The 21,883-nt window shown below is 41.8% G+C and overlaps 1 protein-coding gene across 3 annotated transcripts in view; it reads right to left on the reverse strand.

Moving 5' to 3' along the window:
* The window catches only part of LOC126175822 (condensin complex subunit 2), a 203,144-nt gene that overhangs the window by 105,258 nt on the left and 76,003 nt on the right, over window positions 1-21,883 (reverse strand). For all 3 annotated transcript variants that reach the window (XM_049922817.1, XM_049922815.1, XM_049922816.1), the window contains exon 4: window positions 10,586-10,783. In XM_049922817.1, the coding sequence (XP_049778774.1) occupies window positions 10,586-10,783 (198 nt within the window). The remainder of the gene's footprint in view (window positions 1-10,585; window positions 10,784-21,883) is intronic.

Raw genomic sequence — 21,883 nt, forward strand, 5'->3', positions numbered from 1 at the left:
CAACGGGTTCTACACAACGCTGGTGACAACTTTGAAGGACAGTAACAGGTGCAAACATGTAACTCTTTTGTTTCGGTTGTGAATAAATAGTTGTCACTATTTAAGTTCCAAGCCTCATATTCACATGTCTTATTATTACCTGTATAACCACTTTTTTGTTCACTATATGGCTCTAAGGTATGCAGCTTGGTTACGATCTGTTTATCACACAATATTTCCTTGAGGCAACTGCCTGACATTGTTTAATGGTGGCTGCTTGTTACTGATGACAAATAGAAACTGTCTGTATCCGCATGCTAAAGTCCATTATGGAAGCCTTATTTTGAAGTCACAAATACATGTTAGAGTTGGTTGCAAACAGATGGTGGTAGCATTTTGAAAGCACCCAGCTGAGAGCTGAAATGTGGTCTTTTGCACATGTGCTGAGTGTCGCTGCGGCTGGGAGCCATATCAAAATTGCTGCTGGATGGACCCTCCATTATGTCGTGGTGTAACTGTTGTCAGAAATGTGGAAAAAGCTGCATCTCAGCTTCTGATATGGAGTTATGAACATACTTACGTCATCTGTCCAGAAGTAACTCAATTCCATAGGCATGACTTTCAAACAATACCTTCATAACACACAATAGTAGTGCTGACTTAGGCAGTTGCTAATTACTAGCAGTAACGGGCAGCCATCATCTAACAATGTCTTTCCATTGCTTTGAGGAAATATTTGAGTGAGTGAGATGCACAAAATTTAATCCAGCAAAAGACACGAAAGACATACATTGAACATATTTGCCAGGAAAGCTTGAAGAGGCAGATTTTTTGTTTGTTGAGAGTTTCGCCAGATCTATATAGGGAACTATTACTGTGTTGCACATGAATAGCTTTATTTTTACTGCTGCAAAGTTCATCTAAAAAGCAACATTATACACTCAATTTTTTCACACTGACTATTATTTCTAACATAAAAGGCCACACCACCACCACTGTGTATCTTTTTACAATAAACACTTAAAATTTTATTATTATTTAAATTAAAAGTACAAGTCTCTTCAACCCAGAACTCAAGTTTATTCATAATGCATGTGAGAAACACTCTCTTCTAGAAATCCACCTGTTTGTTCTTTTTTACTAGTAATTTACTGGACATTTGGGGATGTTTTGAATCTCTCTCTTCTGCGGTGTTGCCAGAAGGTACTATGCCTTTATGTGTCTATGCTGAAAATGCTATACTCCAAAAAATTTTGTGGAAAACTGTTTTTCTAAGTTTGGTTGTTTTTTAATTATTTTTATTTTTTCACAGAAGATGGTTACCCCATTCATTCAAATGCAACTTGTGTTTGATGTGCAGATACATTTAATTCACATACATCTACCATAGAACATTTTTCAGAACCTGAGACCAATATTTTAATTTGTATTTTTCTTCTTCTTCTGTTAACAAACGCATTGGAAATTAAATCACGATGATGTGGAATTGTAGGAATGATAGTATTTTTTAGTTTTTGCTGTTCTATAAAATTTGTCATCACCTTTTTGCATAATTACATAGAGGAGATAGCTACTGTAGATGATTGCAACAGGAAGCCTCCTTACATCATGAGCAAATAATAGTTATGAAAGTGCCAGGAATCATGTTCTACAGGATAAACTGATGGGAGTCAGAGATATTGTTGTTAAGTCAATCTCAGCTGCAACATGAACTCCACCAATACTTCTGAGCTGACAGTATCTGAAGACAGGAAGAACCAGATCAAGTTTCAATGCGTAAAATAAGGGAAAGGCAGTCACTCACCTATAGCAGACTGGTGTGTAGTGCATACATACGTAACAGAAAACAGTGTTCTTTTACACATGTCTACGGGTCACATGTCAATCCACTCTAGATGAGTAATTATTGACAATGTAGTATAAATGGATAGATAAAAAGATCTCACCAAGCAGCAGCAGGAGAACGCACACGCAAAAAGGTTTAACTTTTACAAATTTACAGAGCCAGTGGCTCCTTCTTCTGGCAGAAGAGTAGAAGGGGAAAGAAGAGAACTGGAGAGGTTTAGAAAAAGGGATACGGCTCAGAAAAGTCACCTAGAGCCCCAGATCGGGGGAGACTTACCGTACGGGATGAGAAAGTCAGATTGATTGTTGGGGACTGCTCTGGATGAGATTTGAAAATCTGAGAGCTTAAAATTGGAAGACAGGATAATATACAAGATGTGATTAGCACTAAAACATCATGCATGAGTTAATGAGGGTGAAAAGGTACGTGCATTGTATGTAACACAATTGGGAGGGGGGACAGCAAAAATAGACAGGTCATAATGACAAACACAGAAAATTAAAATGGAGTGAAGAAGGGAGTGCTTACTGTGCAGAAATGCTGAGATGGAAGGAATTAACGTAAACTGAATCCAGGTGGGGGGCGAGGGCCAAAGACATGTTGTAGTGTTAGTTCCCACCTTCGGCGTTCTGAGACACTGGTGTCAAGGGGGAAGAATCTAGATGGCACATGTGAAACAGGCACCGAGGCCAAGACTGTCATGTTACAGAGCATGTTCTGCACTGGCACATTGTGTGTTGCTGGTATACACCTTCTGCCTATACCCATTCATCCTGGTGATAAATGGGTGGCAGTCATGTTTATGTAAAAGGCTGAACAGTGTTTACATAACAGCTGGTCTATAACGCGTACTTTCACAGTGGCTCTCTACCTTTGGTAGTATATGTTTTGCCAGTTGCAGGGCTGGAATGGGTAGTGGTAGGAGGGTGCATAGGGCAAGGCTTGCAGTGGGGCTGTCACAGGTGTAGGAGCCATAGGGTAGGGAGATGGTCACAGAAGGGGCATAGGGTCTGACAAGGATGATGCGAAGACTGGGAGCGCAATGTAAAGGTATTCTAAGTGCAGTGGGCAAAAGCTCAGACTGAATGGATCTTATTTCGGAGCATGATTTAAGGAACTCATGGCCTTGCTGAAGTAGCTGATTAACACATTCAAGATAGGGACAATACTGAGTGACAAGTGGTGTGCTTCAATGTTGTTTTTTGGAGGGATCAGCAATGCCAGGATTGGATGTGATGACCCAAGAAATCTGATTCCGAACTAGGCTGCTGGGGTTATTATGTCCAGTGAAGGCTACTGCTGAAAATGCGTTGTATTGCTGTAAAGAGTCTCAATCCGAACAAACATGTCTGCCTGAAATGCCAGGCCTGAAAGGGAGGGAACATGGAAAGGATGGCAACTGTCAAAATGTAAGTACTGTTGCTTGCTAGTAGGTTCAATGTGGGTGGAAGTGTGTAGCTGGCCTTTTGTGAAGAGGAGATCAACATTGAGGAAAGTGGCATGGGATTCGGAGGGATAGGACCATGTGAAATTTAATTGGGAGAAAGTATCTAGATATTCCAGGAATTTTAATAGATCAGCCTCACCATGAGTCCATATGGCAAAGATGTAACCAATGTGTCTAAACCAAACCAGAAGCTGAAGGCTTATGGATCCCAGGAAAGCTCCTTCCAAGTGACCCATGAAAAGGCTGGCATACGAAGGAGCCATCCAGGTTCCCATGGCCGTACCCCCGATTTGTTTGTATGTCTGCCCCTTGAAGACGATGTAGTAGTACATAGACAGGCCATTGTTACTTGCAAATTTGTAAATAGCAATTACACTGTTATTTATGAATTTTCCTATAAAAATTTGTTTACAGTACACTACACCACAGTGCCTTCTCCCGATCATCTTTCACTAATTTATTTGCAAATTTGACAGCTATTTTCTTTCCTATCCTCCACTTACCCTGGTAATATGCAGTTCTTTCCTGCTTTTGTGCACGTGTTTTTTGCCAAACTGCTCTTATCAGATTTACTGCTGTCTCCTACATCACTTTATTTGCCAAGCAGCGTAGTTTTTATTTTCTGCTGTGACTTTCTCTTCTTGTCTGCCTAGTATTTTTTTTTAAATTCTGTCTCCTTTCATGACTTTCCCTATTCCTTTTATTTCTTTTCCAGTCATTTTTTCAGGCCATAGAGACCACTCCTGTGGCGAGAAATTCTCACCCACGCATTGCCTCTTGTTAACCATTGTCTGCACTCACAATTTTTGTGTGGATTTCTCTGATTTTTTTTTTTTTTTTAATTTTCCCCCTCTTTTTCTATCTTTTTCCACCCTCTGCCTGTCGTTTTTGCCACCACCACCATTTCTGACACTCCAAAATGTCCTTTCTTGCCATGATGAATCCCATTACATATTAGATCCATTCTTTTCGAAAATGTGCTTTTGCACTGTCAAAATTAAGGTCCTATTATTGTGTTTCTTGAAATCTGCTTGTCCCTTGGAGTTACTCCCAAAGGCCTAACACTGAAAGTCCCTGTTTCTGGATGTAATCCTACTCTACACCAGGGTCTTTTACAGTTTAAAATACAGCAATCTCTTGCACTTACCCAACTAATCTGTGACCTATATGCCTCATCTGCCAGTTTCCACTCCACCACACTTCTCTTCTTCTACAAAATCCTGCTGCTACCTACCCTTCATGTTTCCTTGGATGGTATCATCTGCCAAGCCAACTCCAGACTGCAACAACATGCTAGATATCACCTCATAAAGCTATCCCACCTTCTTCTAAACTACCTCAATAATGGTGATCCCCTTCCTGCCCCTCTACAGCTTGCCAAAGAGCCACACCATCAACCACCCCTCTTCTCTCCTACAAACCGAGCTTGGCCAACCTCCTTAACATTCCACAGCTTTCACTACTGCCTCCCAGACCAGTAATAACTCAAAATCACAAGAATCACTCACAATACAGTGTTCTCAACTTCCCATCTAAAGCTCACTCCCCTGCTGAATTATCTACATTATCCACAGGTCTCACTTTCAGCACTAAACCTGCATTTAATCATGCTGCTTTGGTGAAGGAGCTACTTTCCTTTACACATAATGTCAACTGGAAAAATCACTTTGCAACCAAATCCCAAAACTTTTCCAACAGCAAACATGGCATTCAATCCTATCTTTAACAGTTATGACCAACTTACCATTTTGATTCACCACCGCTACATCAAAATCATCCCTTAAAAGCATTCCAAGAATTCCTCACATCCAGCATTGTTTCACAACCCTTCCTCGGGTCCCTACAACATGATCCTAACCTGTACTCTGTAGAACTCCAAGCTCTGCATTCCCTAAAAGCTAATGACTCCATCATTATCCTCCCAGCAGACAAAGGATCTACCAATGTGGTAAGTGACCAACAGGAGTTTGTTAGTGAAGACCTAGGCCAGCAGTCTGACACCTCTACATACAGGATCTGCTATCAAGATCCCATCCCTGTGATTCACACTGTCCTACAGTCCCTCCTAAAAACCTCAGGCCCCTCACGAGGGCGTACACTACAATCCACAGAACTTCTTACCCCACTTAAAGCATGCACTCCTCACCCTTTTACCTTCTTCTTTAATTCCACAAACTCAATCTTCCTGACCATCCTATAGTTGCTGGCTTCAAAGCACCCACCGAACGTATATCTGCCTTAGCTGGTCACACCTGCAACCCATAGTACAGACTTCACTCCTATATGAAAGAGAATAACCACTTTCTAGATTGTCTGACATCCATGCCTGTCCCACACTCACTACAAATCTTGCTTGGCACCACTGATGCCTCCTTCCTCTATACCAACAACTCCCACATACATGGTCTTTCTATTGCTGAACATTTCCTCAGTCAATACCCATTTGATTCCAAACCTATGGCATCCTTCTGGCTCATCTTAATCAACTTTACACTTACCAATAATTACTTCACCTTTGAGAAGCAGACATACTAACAAATCAAGGGTACGGCCATGGGAACCTGGATGGCTCCTTCCTATGCCAGCCCTTTCATGGGTCGCTTGGAGGAGGCTTTCCTGGCATCCATAAGCCTTCAGTTCCTGGTTTGGTTTAGACACATTGGTTACATCTTTGCCACATGGACTCATGGTGACACTGATCTATTAAAATTCTTGGAATATCTAAATACTTTCTCCCAATTAAATTTCACATGGTCCTATCCCTCCGAATCCCATGCCACTTTCCTCAATGCTGATCTCATCCTCACGAAAGGCCAGCTACACACTTCCATCCACATTGAACCTACTAACAAGCAACAGCACTTACATTTTGACAGTTGCCATCCTTTCCATGTTCCCTCCCTTTCAGGCCTGGCATTTCAGGCAGACATGTTTGTTTGGGTTGAGACTCTTTACAGCAATACAACGCATTTTCAGCAGCAGCCTTCACTGGACATAATAACCCCAGCAGCCTAGTTCGGAAGCAGATTTCTTGGGCCATCACATCCAATCCTGGTATTGCTGATCCCTCCAAAAAACAACATTGGAGCACACCACTTGTCACTCAGTATTGTCACGATCTTAAATGTATTAATCAGCTACTTCAGCAAGGCCATGAGTTCCTTAAATCATGCTCCGAAATAAGATCCATTCAGTCTAAGCTTTTGCCCACTGCACTTAGAATACCTTTACATTGCGCTCCCAGTCTTCGCATCATCCTTGTCAGACCCTATGCTCCTTCTGTGACCATCTCCCTACCCTATGGCTCCTACACCTGTGACAGCCTCACTGCAAGCCTTGCCTTATGCACCCTCCTACCACTACCCATTCCAGCTGTGCAACTGGCAAAACATATACTACCAAAGGTAGAGAGCCACCGTGAAAGAACGCGTTATAGACCAGCTGTTATGTAAACACTGTTCGGCCTTTTACATAAACATGACTGCCACCCATTCATCACCAGGATGAATGGGTATAGGCAGATGGTGTATACCAGCAACACACAATGTGCCAGTGCAGAACATGCTCTGTAACATGACAGTCTTGGCCTCGGTGCCTGTTTCACATGTGCCATCTAGATTCTTCCCCCTTGACACCAGTGTCTCAGAACTCCACAGGTGGGAACTAGCACTACAACATGTCCTTGGTTCTCGCCACACACCTGGCCTCAATTTACGTTAATTCCTTCCATCTCAGCATTTCTTCACAGTAACCACTCCTTTCTTCACTCAATTTTAATTTTCTACACCTGTCATTTCCTGACCTGTCTAGTTTTCACCACTCCCCCCTTCCATCTCCATTACACACAATGCACCTAGCTTTTCACCCTTATTAACTCGTGCATGTTGTTTTAGCAGTAATCTCATGTTGCATGTTACCCTGTCTTCTACCTTTAAGCTCTCAGGTTTTCAAATCTTGTCTGGAGCAGTCACCAACAATCAATCTTTCCTTCTCATCCCATCCAGTAAGTCCCACCTGATCTGGTGTTCTGGTCAACTTTTCTGATCTGTACCGCTTTTCCTAAACCTCTCCAGTCCTCTCCTTTCACCTCTCTTCCTTCCCCTTCATCCCTCTTCACCCCTCTTCCTTCCCCTTCGACTCTTCTGCAAGAAGAAGGAGCCACAGGCTTTGAAAGCTTGTAAAAGTTAAACCTTTTTGTGTGTGTGTTCTCCTGCTACTGTTTGGTGAGTACATTTTTTTATCTATCCATTTATATTATACTCAAGACGAGTGACTGACTTTCTCTGGTTTTACATACTGTTCCATCCAGGAGTTTCTATTGCTGCTACTTATAATGATTCTACGATAGTTATGACTAAAGGAAGGGACTGGCTGTTAGGAAACGTCCTGAGGCATCAAGAACTTGTCAATTTGGTAGTGGGAAGAAATGTAGGGGATAAAAATTGTGGAAGGAGACCAACACTTAAATACAGTAAGTATGTTCATATGGATGTAGGTATTGGTAGTTATGCAGAGATAGAGAGGCTTGCACAGGATATAGTAGCATGGAGAGCTGCAACAAACCAGTCATTGGAGAAGACCACAACAGCAGCAGCAAAAAGAAAATGGGATAACAGTTTACTCTTGTCGCAAAATGTGAAATTTACTCTATTAATACAATTTTCATCTACCACACATTTTTTATGATAGCTGAGGCAGGTAAGACTATTATATTCTTGGCTACACTCCTGAAACATGACTCCTCTGATCTGTACAAAATATCAACATGTGACACTGGAACAACTACAAAACAAGTTTATTCTTTTCATGCGATAACTGTATTACACAGTACAGGCAAGATAAAAGCAGTCCTACAGCACACATGTCACAGTTTTTCTGTTTCCTCTCCCCCCATCTTCAATCCCATTATGGGCACAGTTAAATGTCACAGCTTCAGTTGCTGATTGTTGCTTGAAAGTGCCATGTATGGTTTTAAATCGTTCTCTAAGTTGTTATATGACTGAATGTGAGTATTATTGATACGGTGCCACTTTTATCTTGGATTTGTTGTATAATGTGTACATCAAAACTTTGTTACTGATCTGCATATCTTCAACATCCTACATGTACACAGTTTCCAGGAACCCAAAACTGCCTGCAATCAACTCATGAAATATTTTGACCTTGTGTTATGTAAGGGTTAAATATCTGTTGGCTTTGATCTCTTCCTCAATCATTTACATACTATTGTGAGTGCCCTCCCCATCATCCTTTCTGCACAAACATATTGCTTCCATCTTTGATGCATTACACCAGTTTTTCTCATTTGTCAATTCAAAACATTCTGTTGTAGACAGAATTAAGTTTGTGATGAATTTTAGAAGCCATTTTCCCTTTCAATCATAGCATGAACACACCACTTTGAGGGATGTGAAACTGGCATGTTCTTTTAACTGACATGTGTAGCACTTTGTGTAGGTAATAGAAGAAATGATGGTGTAGTCAAAGCAGAGAAAAAGTAACTTTCATAAAACAATTTGAAAAGAATGGATTGCTGCTCACCGCATAGTGGAGGCACTGAGTGGCAGACAGCCACAATGAAAGTGACTGCTGTATACTATTCAGCTATTGTATAAAGCCCATCATAGATTTTCCATTTTCTAACTTTTATACTAATTGTATTAGACTTATATTTTTGCATTCTGGATAACACTAGCATAAATTTTAACAAACTGTGAGTTAGTGCTAACTTCTTTTTTTTTTACATATAGCAGTGACAGGAACAAAGACATAAAATATGTGGAAACACACAAGAGTTCATAGCCAGTAGCTTCTTCTTCTGGCAGAAGGTTTGAAGGAAAAGGGAGAGAGATGAAGGAAAATGACAGGTAAGGTTTAGAAAATGGGAACTGAGTTATGGAAAGGCTGCCCAGAACCATGGGTCAGGATGAGACTGGAAGACTGACTGTTGATATCAGTGCAAGCCAAGATTTGAAAACCAGAGAACTTAAAGGTGTACAATAGGGTAATAAGCAACACAGAGATTACAGAAAAAACATTGTGGAAGAGTCACGAGAATGTAAAATGAAGTGCATTATATATGGTAGATAGGTGGAGGCGGAACACCAATTACTTTTCGTTGTTCACTTATCTTTTTTTTCTGTTTATGTCTTGCTTATTATCCTACCTCACACCTTGAAGTTCTCTTGTTTACAAATCTTGTCCAGCAATGGTAATGGTACCAACAGTCTTGTCTTCTCATGCTGTCAGAGAGAGACAGAGAGAGAGATACTAGATGTCACAAGAGGTAGACTAGTCAATGCAAAAGGAGGCAGGGAGTATTGTGCTGTTAGCAGAGAAACAGTAACAGCAGAATGGATCAATCAGGGGGCCTCAGTGACTTCAAATGCTTACTACTCATTAGATATCACCAGTGTAACAAATCCATCAGGAACATTTCTTACATTCTAATGGCGCCCAAGTCCACTGTTAATGATGTGACTGTGAATTGGAAACACTGCTGCTAAACCAATACCAAGATAAAACAGACAGACAGAAACCATTGAGCATTACAGAGGTTGGCTGTAAAAATTGCACATAATCAGTGGAATGGATCAATCGTGAGTTACAAAGTGCTACCAGCAGTCCATCTAGCACAATGACTGTGCCTAGAGAGTTCAAAAGAATGAGGGTACAATACTGAGCAGCTCCTCATAAGCCACACATTCCTGTTGTCACTGCCAAGCAATGCTTGAGGTGGAATAAAGAGTGACACCACTGGGCACTGATCGACTGAAAATGTGTGATTTGGTCTGAGCTGCCGGAATTGGCAGTTATGTGTGTGTGGGGTGTGCTTGCTCATGTGTATGAATGGGGTGTGTTTCTCTTTTGCTGATGAAGGTTGTAGCTGAAAGCTTTATGTAACTCTTTTAATTGTGCCTGTCTACAACGTAAGTGTCTTCTTTACGGTAAGTAGCAGTCTATCTTTTTCTACATTTTTTATATTCCTACCTGGAGTTTCCATTGTTTTATTTATGATATGTGTTTGAAATAATGAGCAAGTCTCTGAATTATTGTTTCAGTGATTTGGAAAGCACTTTAAAAAATGAAACAACATGACAGGAAAACCTCCTGCATTAACACAAAATACCAAACTTAAAACAAATTCCAAATCATTTAACGCATGTACAGGTCATTTTCTTGTTTTTGTTTAATTTCACTGTAAGCTTCTAGTAAGTGAACAATTACGTCAAAAGAGACAATAGCAACACAGTAGCAACATTTATGCAATACATGGAGAATACAAGCAAGCAAAATTGTACACTTAACTATACCTTTCGTCTTCTTGTAACCTTTTTTGTACCTTCCACTGCATTTTCTATGCATTCCTTATCATTTTCAGCCTTCTTGCGATTATTCTTACATTTACCAAGCATACAGAGACTGCCTGCCATTTTCATTCCATCTGAATGCACACGGTCAACTCGAGCAGCATATATCTTTGTACTTGCATCCAGAGCACAACTGGCAACCTGATAAAGGAACAACACAAACTTCATGTTAGTTCTCTAATTTTTTAAAATCAACATTTCATCTGAGCATATGTTAAATTTAGTATGTCAATTCTTGAAAACATATAGTATGAAGCAACAGAAACATTTGTCAAGAAGGTCAAGGCAGGTGTAAGAGCAAATCTCTGTTCATCCTGGGTACAGTTGTTTTTGGTATTCAAGTCAATAGTTAACACCTTATCACAATCCATATTATTCAAATGAATACAAATCCAGACACCCGTCAACTCAACACTGGTGATTCACCAATTGAAGATAATTAAAGAAATTCTACAGAAATTATGACACAATGGTTTCTGCAGAAAAAAAAAAAAAGCAGTGACGACATTGTCTGATTTCACATAAGAAGTTTAGTAAAAGTGTATATGTGTGACCATTTTCTACTGTAGACTATCTCCAAAAGTAGGAGACCAGAAGACAGCTATTACTGACTACACCACTACTGAGGAAGTATGTGCCAATTCCTTTAAAAGCACATGACCTCTACACACAAAAAATCTTTCACTTTACCATTGTAGCAGATGGTATTTAAGCCCCACTGAACACACTATGTATTTAAGTCCACATCCAGGAGCAGCATATTAATGGAACATTCTGGTAATCATCATCATCATCATCATTTGAGACTGATTATGCCTTTCAGCGTTCAGTCTGGAGCATAGCCTCCCTTATAAAATTCCTCCATGATCCCCTATTCAGTGCCAACATTGGTGCCTCTTCTGATGTTAAACCTATTACTTCAAAATCATTCGTAACCGAATCCAGGTACCTCCTCCTTGGTCTGCCCCGACTCCTCCTACCCTCTACTGCTGAACCCATGAGTCTCTTGGGTAACCTTGCTTCTCCCATGCATGTAACATGACCCCACCATCTAAGCCTGTTCACCCTGACTGCTACATCTATAGAGTTCATTCCCAGTTTTTCTTTGATTTCCTCATTGTGGACACCCTCCTGCCATTGTTCCCATCTACTAGTACCTGCAATCATCCTAGCTACTTTCATATCCGTAACCTCAACCTTGTTGATAAGGTAAGCTGAATCCATCCAGCTTTCGCTCCCATACAACAAAGTTGGTTAAAAGATTGAACGGTGCACAGATAACTTAGTCTTGGTACTGACTTCCTTCTTGCAGAAGAGAGTAGATAGGAGCTGAGCGCTCACTGCATTAGCTTTGCTACACCTCGCTTCCAGTTCTTTCACTATGTTGCCATCCTGTGAGAATATGCATCCTAAGTACTTGAAACCGTCCACCTATTCTAACTTTGTTCCTCCTATTTGGCACTCAATCCGTTTATATTTCTTTCCCACTGACATTACTTTCGTTTTGGAGATGCTAATCTTCATACCATAGTCCTTACATTTCTGATCTAGCTCTGAAATATTACTTTGCAAACTTTCAATCGAATCTGCCATAACAATTAAGTCATCCGCATATGCAAGACTGCTTATTTTGTGTTCACATATCTTAATCTCACCCAGCCAGTCTATTGTTTTCAACATATGATCCATAAATAATATGAACAACAGTGGAGACAGGTTGCAGCCTTGTCTTACCCCTGAAACTACTCTGAACCATGAACTCAATTTACCGTCAACTCTAACTGCTGCCTGACTATCCATGTAAAGACATTTAATTGCTTGCAAAAGTTTGCCTCCTATTCCATAATCTCATAGAACAGACAATAACTTCCTCCTAGGAACCCGGTCATATGCCTTTTCTAGATCTATAAAGCATAGGTACAATTCCCTGTTCCACTCATAACACTTCTCCATTATTTGCCGTAAGCTAAAGATCTGGTCCTGACAACCTCTAAGAGGCCTAAACCCACACTGATTTTCATCCAATTGGTCCTCAACTAATACTCCCACTTTCCTTTCAACAATACCTGAGAAGATTTTACCCACAACACTGATCAAAGAGATACCTCTGTAGTTGTTACAATCTTTTCTGTTTCCATGTTTAAAGATTGGTGTGATTACTGCTTTTGTCCAGTCTGATGGAACCTGTCCCGACTCCCAGGCCAATTCAATTATCCTGTGTAGCCATTTAAGAGCTGACATACCACTGTCTTTGATGAGTTCCGACTTACGCTCATGAACCCCAGCTGCTTTATTGCACTGCAATCTATTGACCATTTTCTCCACTTCCTCAAATGTGATCCTATTTCCATCATCATTCCTATCCCATTCTACCTTGAAATCTGTAACATTACTGATCTCTTTTCACCTACATTGAGCAACTCTTCAAAATATTCCCTCCATCTGCCCAAGGCATCCACAGGATTCACCAGCAGTTTTCATGACCTGTCCAAAATACTTGTCATTTCCTTCTTACCTCCCTTTCGAAGACTGCTAATTACACTCCAGAATGGTTTTCCAGTAGCTTGACCCATTCTCTCCAACCTGTTTCCAAAGTCTTCCCAAGATTTCTTCTTGGATGCTGCAAATATCTGTTTGGCTTTGTTTCTTTCTTCAACATAACTTTCTCTGTCTACCTGAGTTCTAATATGTAGCTATTTTTGATACGCCTTCTTTTTCGTTTTACAGGCTGCCTTGACTGTGTCATTCCACCAAGCTGTTTGCTTCATCCTACTTTTACACACTACTGTTCCAAGACATTCTTTAGCCAGTTCTAGTACTGCGTCCCTGTACCTTGCCCATTCCTTTTCCAATGACTGTAATTGATTACATTCAACTAAGTGGTACCTTCCTGAGATCGCTGTTATGTACTTGTGCATGATTTCCTTATCCTGAAGTTTCTCCACTCTTATCCTCCTACATATGGACCTGACCTCCTGCACTTTTGGACTCACAATCCCAATTTCACTGCAGATTAAATAATGATCAGTGTCATCAAAGAATCCCCTGAATACACATGTGTCCCTCACAGCCTTCCTGAATTCCTGGTCTGTTATTATATAGTCAATGCCAGATCTGGTTCCCCTGCCTTCCCAAGTATACCGGTGAATGTTCTTATGTTTCAAAAAGGAGTTTGTGATTACTAAGCCCATACTGGCACAGAAATCCAAGAGTTGTTTCCCATTCCTGTTGGCCTCCATATCCTCTCCAAATTTACCCATAACCTTTTCATTCCCTTCTGTTCGATTTTTCAATCCTGGCGTTAAAATCACCCATGAGCAGAACACTGTCCTTGTCCTTTACTCTAACAACTACATCACTGAGTGCCTCATAAAAATGATCCATCTTATCTTGATCTGTCCCTTCACAATGCGAATATACTGACACAATCCTAATTTTCTTCCTACACACTGTCAGATCTATCCACATCAATCGTTCGTTTACATACCTTATTGCAACTACGCTGGGTTCCATTTCTTTCCTGATGTAAAGCCCTACACCCCATTGTGTTATTCCTGCTTTGACTCCTGACAGGTAGACCTTGTATTCTCCCTCTTCCTCTTCTTTCTCACCCCTTACCCGAATGTCACTAACAGCTAAAACATCCAGCCCCATCTTACTTGCAGCCTCTGCCAGCTCTACCTTCTTCTCAGAGTAGCCCCCATTGATATTAATAGCTCTCCATCTCATTACCATTTGTTTGCCAAGTCGTATCTTAGGAGTCCCTGGTTTGTCAGTTAGAGGTGGGACTCCGTCACCTCCAAAGGTCCGAGGCATTTTGCTCTGAATGTTGCCAGCATCATATTTAAAGTACCAGGGAAGCAGGTTGCTAGCCTTACTTGCCTCGAGTCCCATTGGGTTTTACCCCTAACGGCTGAGGGACTAACCGGCGGATTTGGTAGTCTTTGCCGTATGAGCACAAAGGTGACCATGACTCAGAATATGTCCGAGATGCCCAGCCTTATTCCAAAGTAACTGGTATCCCGACTGTCGGGACCACTTACTTGGCCACTCGTGCGTTACCCGTGGTCCATGAACTAGGACATGACTACAGGAACCAACACCATGAACCACAAAACATAAATAAATCAAAACTAGGAACTTGCTGTAGTTTGTTTAAAGGACTATTCTTGCCTTTAAGTAAATCAAACTTTTCTAGGCACCATGACTTTCTGCCACCAAATCTTTCTAGTAAATACTTCACTCTAGACATTTATACAATCTAAATTAGGTTGGCCAAATAGGAATTCAAACTCAATTCCATCTGAATGAGATGTCAATGTCATGAGCACTGTGCCACCTGACACAGTATCCACACTAGACATCACTTGCTCATGTTTTGAGGAATCAGCAGCTGACCAAGAAATCAGAGGGGAACATTCTGGTCCAGGTTAAAAAATGTTTTTAGCTAACATTGCACAAAGTTTGCATGGACTGGAGGGTACAGTATCACAAGCATCTGAATTTGAATATAGCATTACAGAAGTTAAGGACCACATTTTTGCAGAGAACACCACCCATCTCAGACTTGTGGAATACAGGAAGTTAAATGTCAAGATAAAGGAAGACATTTTTTCCAGCTCAACACTGATTGTTAGTCATATTCTTCACTGGAGTTATCCCTTCCTCCTCTTATCATCTCTGTAGATCTCTAACATCCACATCCATGAGTTACCTACACAACTTTAAAAACCTCACTAAAATTAGCAAGACTGTGTCCTCCATATGATACTGTATAGTACTAATATGCTTTACTGTAGGAAGGTTAGACATTTGATATGAAGTATTGTTTTTCCTTTCTTGCACTGTGTCAGTTAATGGACACCATAATCAAATAACCCCTTTTTTAATTTTTATTACAATCTTCTGTGAAGCTGTTCTCAACACATATGAAGAACAGTAATGGAGATTATGAATTTTTTATTTTTAGTTCTAAGTTAAATTTTGAGAACGAGGTACTGATATCTGCCTGATATTTCAATTCTCATGCAATATGTCAGATGCCAGGAAAATTAAAGAGACCTTTGGAGATAAGAGAACCACATGTATGAACATCAAGTGCTCAGATGGAAACCCAGTTCTAAGCAAAGAAGGGAAAGCAGAAAGGTGGAAGGAGTATATAGAGGGTCTATACAAGAGCGACGCACTTGAGGACAATATTATGGAAATGGAAGAGGATGTAGATGAAGATGAAATGGGAGATAAGATACTGCGTGAAGAGTTTGACAGAGCACTGAAAGACCTGAGTCGAAACAAGGCCCCCGGAGTAGACAACATTCCATTGGAACTACTGACGGCCTTGGGAGAGCCAGTCCTGACAAAACTCTACCACCTGGTGAGCAAGATGTATGAAACAGGCGAAATACCCTCAGACTTCAAGAGGAATATAATAATTACAATCCCAAAGAAAGCAGGTGTTGACAGATGTGAAAATTACCGAACAATCAGTTTAATAAGCCACAGCTGCAAAGTACTAACACGAATTCTTTACAGACGAATGGAAAAACTAGTAGAAGCCGACCTCGGGGAAGATCAGTTTGGATTCCGTAGAAATACTGGAACACGTGAGGCAATACTGACCTTACGACTTATCTTAGAAGAAAGATTAAGGAAAGGCAAACCTACGTTTCTAGCATTTGTAGACTTAGAGAAAGCTTTTGATAATGTTGACTGGAATACTCTCTTTCAAATTCTAAAGGTGGCAGGGGTAAAATACAGGGAGCGAAAGGCTATTTACAACTTGTACAGAAACCAGATGGCAGTTATAAGAGTCGAGGGACATGAAAGGGAAGCAGTGGTTGGGAAGGGAGTAAGGCAGGGTTGTAGCCTCTCCCCGATGTTATTCAATCTGTATATTGAGCAAGCAGTAAAGGAAACAAAAGAAAAATTCGGAGTAGGTATTAAAATCCATGGAGAAGAAACAAAAACCTTGAGGTTTGCCGATGACATTGTAATTCTGTCAGAGACAGCAAAGGACCTGGAAGAGCAGTTGAACGGAATGGACAGTGTCTTAAAAGGAGGATATAAGATGAACATCAACAAAAGCAAAACGAGGATAATGGAATGTAGTCGAATTAAGTCGGGTGATGCTGAGGGAATTAGATTAGGAAATGAGGCACTTAAAGTAGTAAAGGAGTTTTGCTATTTGGGGAGCAAAATAACTGATGATGGTCGAAGTAGAGAGGATATAAAATGTAGACTGGCAATGGCAAGGAAAGCGTTTCTGAAGAAGAGAAATTTGTTAACATCGAGTATAGATTTAAGTGTCAGGAAGTCATTTCTGAAAGTATTTGTATGGAGTGTAGCCATGTATGGAAGTGAAACATGGACGGTAAATAGTTTGGACAAGAAGAGAATAGAAGCTTTCGAAATGTGGTGCTACAGAAGAATGCTGAAGATTAGATGGGTAGATCACATAACTAATGAGGAAGTATTGAATAGGATTGGTGAGAAGAGAAGTTTGTGGCACAACTTGACCAGAAGAAGGGATCGGTTGATAGGACATGTTCTGAGGCATCAAGGGATCACCAATTTAGTTTTGGAGGGCAGCGTGGAGGGTAAAAATCGTAGGGGGAGACCAAGAGATGAATACACTAAGCAGATTCAGAAGGATGTAGGTTGCAGTAGGTACTGGTAGATGAAGAAGCTTGCACAGGATAGGGTAGCATGGAGAGCTGCATCAAACCAGTCTCAGGACTGAAGACCACAATAACAACAACATGTCAGATGCAGCACCTGGTGTGAACTCAAGCAAATGGATATATTTGGGATGCTGAAAGAGAGCTGACAAGTGTAATAACCAGTGCCGCTTTTCTGGGGGAATGCTGGGGGATGCGTACCCCTAAACTTTTTCGTTGACAAATTAATTTTTTTACGATGTCGAGAACTTGGAAGAGTGCCAAAGAATTATTTCACAGACGTAAATTTTTTATTTCATTTTTTTGTGTTGGTAATTGCAATACGAATGACACCAGTGCAGGTTTTGGTGGGAAAAGCGATGTCATTGACTGTTTCAAGCATTTCCAAGCTGCGCCAACCGTTCTCGACAACTGAATCGCTGGCAGCCAGTTCGACAAGCATGTAGTACCCTTGCCTGCTAATAGTGGGCGATGGTAGTGCTAAATGGATATGCGTATGCACGTTGAGACGTCATGGCATGGTATCCCATGCTTCAGGTATAAGTAATTTTCACTACATTATATCCAATGTTAGAGTACCCTCAAACATTTTTTTAGAAAAAAAGCACTGGTATTAACACACCTATTGACTATGCATGCTTGATGGACCAGTTTCTGTGTGGCATCTATACACAGATGTATCTGCATTTCTCTTGTTATTACGGGTACAGGTAGCATGTATTGATGTGTATCTCATTAAGAATTCATTAAAGTGTTCTATTGCAAAAATCTAGTAATGCTGAAATAATTTAAATATATACTGACCTTTCCTGCACAATTACACTCCTGGAAATTGAAATAAGAACACCGTGAATTCATTGTCCCAGGAAGGGGAAACTTTATTGACACATTCCTGGGGTCAGATACATCACATGATCACACTGACAGAACCACAGGCACATAGACACAGGCAACAGAGCATGCACAATGTCGGCACTAGTACAGTGTATATCCACCTTTCGCAGCAATGCAGGCTGCTATTCTCCCATGGAGACGATCGTAGAGATGCTGGATGTAGTCCTGTGGAACGGCTTGCCATGCCATTTCCACCTGGCGCCTCAGTTGGACCAGCGTTCGTGCTGGACGTGCAGACCGCGTGAGACGACGCTTCATCCAGTCCCAAACATGCTCAATGGGGGACAGATCCGGAGATCTTGCTGGCCAGGGTAGTTGACTTACACCTTCTAGAGCACGTTGGGTGGCACGGGATACATGCGGACGTGCATTGTCCTGTTGGAACAGCAAGTTCCCTTGCCGGTCTAGGAATGGTAGAACGATGGGTTCGATGACGGTTTGGATGTACCGTGCACTATTCAGTGTCCCCTCGACGATCACCAGTGGTGTACAGCCAGTGTAGGAGATCGCTCCCCACACCATGATGCCGGGTGTTGGCCCTGTGTGCCTCGGTCGTATGCAGTCCTGATTGTGGCGCTCACCTGCACGGCGCCAAACACGCATACGACCATCATTGGCACCAAGGCAGAAGCGACTCTCATCGCTGAAGATGACACGTCTCCATTCGTCCCTCCATTCACGCCTGTCGCGATACCACTGGAGGCGGGCTGCACGATGTTGGGGCGTGAGCGGAAGACGGCCTAACGGTGTGTGGGACCGTAGCCCAGCTTCATGGAGACGGTTGCGAATGGTCCTCGCCGATACCCCAGGAGCAACAGTGTCCCTAATTTGCTGGGAAGTGGCGGTGCGGTCCCGTACGGCACTGCGTAGGATCCTACGGTCTTGGCGTGCATCCGTGCGTCGCTGCGGTCCGGTCCCAGGTCGACGGGCACGTGCACCTTCCGCCGACCACTGGCGACAACATCATGTACTGTGGAGACCTCACGCCCCACGTGTTGAGCAATTCGGCGGTACGTCCACCCGGCCTCCCGCATGCCCACTATACGCCCTCGCTCAAAGTCCGTCAACTGCACATACAGTTCACGTCCACGCTGTCGCGGCATGCTACCAGTGTTAAAGACTGCGATGGAGCTCCGTATGCCACGGCAAACTGGCTGACACTGACGGCGGCGGTGCACAAATGCTGCGCAGCTAGCGCCATTCGACGGCCAACACCGCGGTTCCTGGTGTGTCCGCTGTGCCGTGCGTGTGATCATTGCTTGTACAGCCCTCTCGCAGTGTCCGGAGCAAGTATGGTGGGTCTGACACACCGGTGTCAATGTGTTCTTTTTTCCATTTCCGGGAGTGTAGTAATGTTGATGTTATTTGAGGTATTAATTATTGAACAAGCCGAGAGCTGCAGTAAGTACACACACACACACACACACACACACACACACACACACACTCGTGTGAGAGAGCTGAATTTGCGTGAATGTGTATGTGTCTATGATATCTGCTTCAGAGGAAGGCCTTCTGGTTGAAAGCTTATGTGTTTACTAGTATTTTGTTGTGCCTGTCTGTGACTTAACGTTTTTGCTATATGGTGAGTAGCACGCTTTCCTTTTCCATAACCTTGTCATTATTTCATCCTGGATTTTCCATTGTTTGATTTTAAAAAGTAATGCATTTTGATTATTGTAAATTATTCACGTAATTTGGCAGAGAAGTATTCTTAATGAGATTAAATAAAAGTTTGATTCTGTGGCAGCTAAAATATTATAAAATTTGTAAAGTTATTGGAAATGAGCAATTAATGATTTTATTTTTTTCTTTCAATTTAGGAGAGGAGAGAGGATTATTAATTTTGTAGCCTCATTTGTGACAAACCCCATACCCGCAATATGTTTGTGAAATGTTTGAAAATCCATGGGCAATTTGACAACCTGTCTTCAGTTTCACGCAGTGTTCTATTCGTCTTCTCTGAATGCCATAATTGTAAATGGCATACACCTAAATGTAAGATTTAAATAATTTTGAACGAGAACAGTCTGTTCATGAAGTTTTCAAGGAACTCCAAGTTCTGAGCTGTATTATATGTGACTTAGTCACTTTGCATATGTATGTCTAAGACTTTCCCAATTCATGGAAGGTACAATGGTTAATGTCACGTAATAACCAGACAGAGAGAAAATGTTCATTTTTATTTTGTGGTGTCCAAAAAGCGTGTACTATTGGGGAGGGGGGGGGGGGGGGGGGGGGGGAGCATCTGGCAATTTGCGTCGCACTTGTAGGCTTTGCAGTGTCACTGAATGTTTTTTTTGTGTGGTGCCACTTCTGAGCGGATGCCATTCAACGTGCAACTAACAAAATTGATTTATGCGCAAAAACAGAAAGTATACATAGTCTGTTTTACACAAAGTGTCACTTGCAGTAGACGGCTTAAGAAATTTTTTTACCTTAGGTTATCACAATCAATATCATGCTATTTTACTGCCAAATATTTACCACCCAATTACCCTGCTCAACATGCTATATAAACTGCTTGAGAGGATAATTTATAATTGTATAGACCATCTCACATAAAATAAAACCTCTATCAGTAAGCTGGTTTCTAATTTCAGTATCCCCACCAGCGGACATCGACAAGGACGCACACAAGTTGGCCTGGGTCTCATGACAGGGTAGTGCGGCAAGCTGTCACAGACAGCAACACAGAGCATTGTATGGGCAGAACTGCTGACCCAGATGTTTACCTGCCAGTGGCAATAGGCCAGCCCCACCAGTTCTTACACTAACATTGACCAACATGGGCCTGGCCTCCGCATCACACCATACTCTTGGATCCACATGTTAGCTGGCTATTTAGGCACTCACACTGGTTGTGTGTTGTGCCTTAACTTGTGCTCATCCCTATGAGGTGTTTGGACACTGCTCTTACAGGCTGATCCATATGTGAACTTTCTTTCCTCTTCCAAAGTTCAATTTCCCAGCTTCTGTAGTTGAGCCACCACTGACTAGGAACGTTACATTTGTGCTGATAGGACCCAGCATTTTTGGAATGCTGGCGGCAACAGCTGCACCTTCAGGAGCAGCAACAAAGCTGTAGCAGGAGCAGATACAGGAGCTGCCACCATGCTGGTGGCAAGCCAGGTGTCTGCAGAGAAGCCTTCTGTCCCTCTTCCACTGGTGCAGTTTGCCAGCTTCCAAGAGTCTAAAGAATGCTGGACCAGTTCTTGCTGCACTTCAGAGTTAAAGCATATTGTCAATCGAGCTGATATGGCTGCCTTGTTATTATCCAGCAGTATGGGGTTGTACAAAATCATACCAAATTTGAAATGCTATACCACACCCAAAAAAAATTCCTTTTTAGGAATTCTCTCAGTTGCTCACACAGTGTTCTGGATGCCAAACCAATGTGGTGGCAGCATGGTTGGATTTTAACCCGCTCCACGGTGCCCTGGGGAGTTGTATGCAGCTTGGATAACTGACCTGCAAGGCCTCTTGTGCCCATCTGATACCTAACTCTGAGGTCCACGTCCAAACTAGGACATTGGCCTTGTCTGAACTTCTTTAGCAGAAGGAGCTCCAACTACTGAATCATATGAACTTATGGCATCTACATCTACATCATAGTCAAGTCACCTAATGGTGTGTGGTGGAGGGTACTTTCAGTACCACTATCTGATCC

Source organism: Schistocerca cancellata, chromosome 3, assembly GCF_023864275.1.
Source record: "Schistocerca cancellata isolate TAMUIC-IGC-003103 chromosome 3, iqSchCanc2.1, whole genome shotgun sequence".
Classification (NCBI taxonomy): domain Eukaryota; kingdom Metazoa; phylum Arthropoda; class Insecta; order Orthoptera; family Acrididae; genus Schistocerca; species Schistocerca cancellata.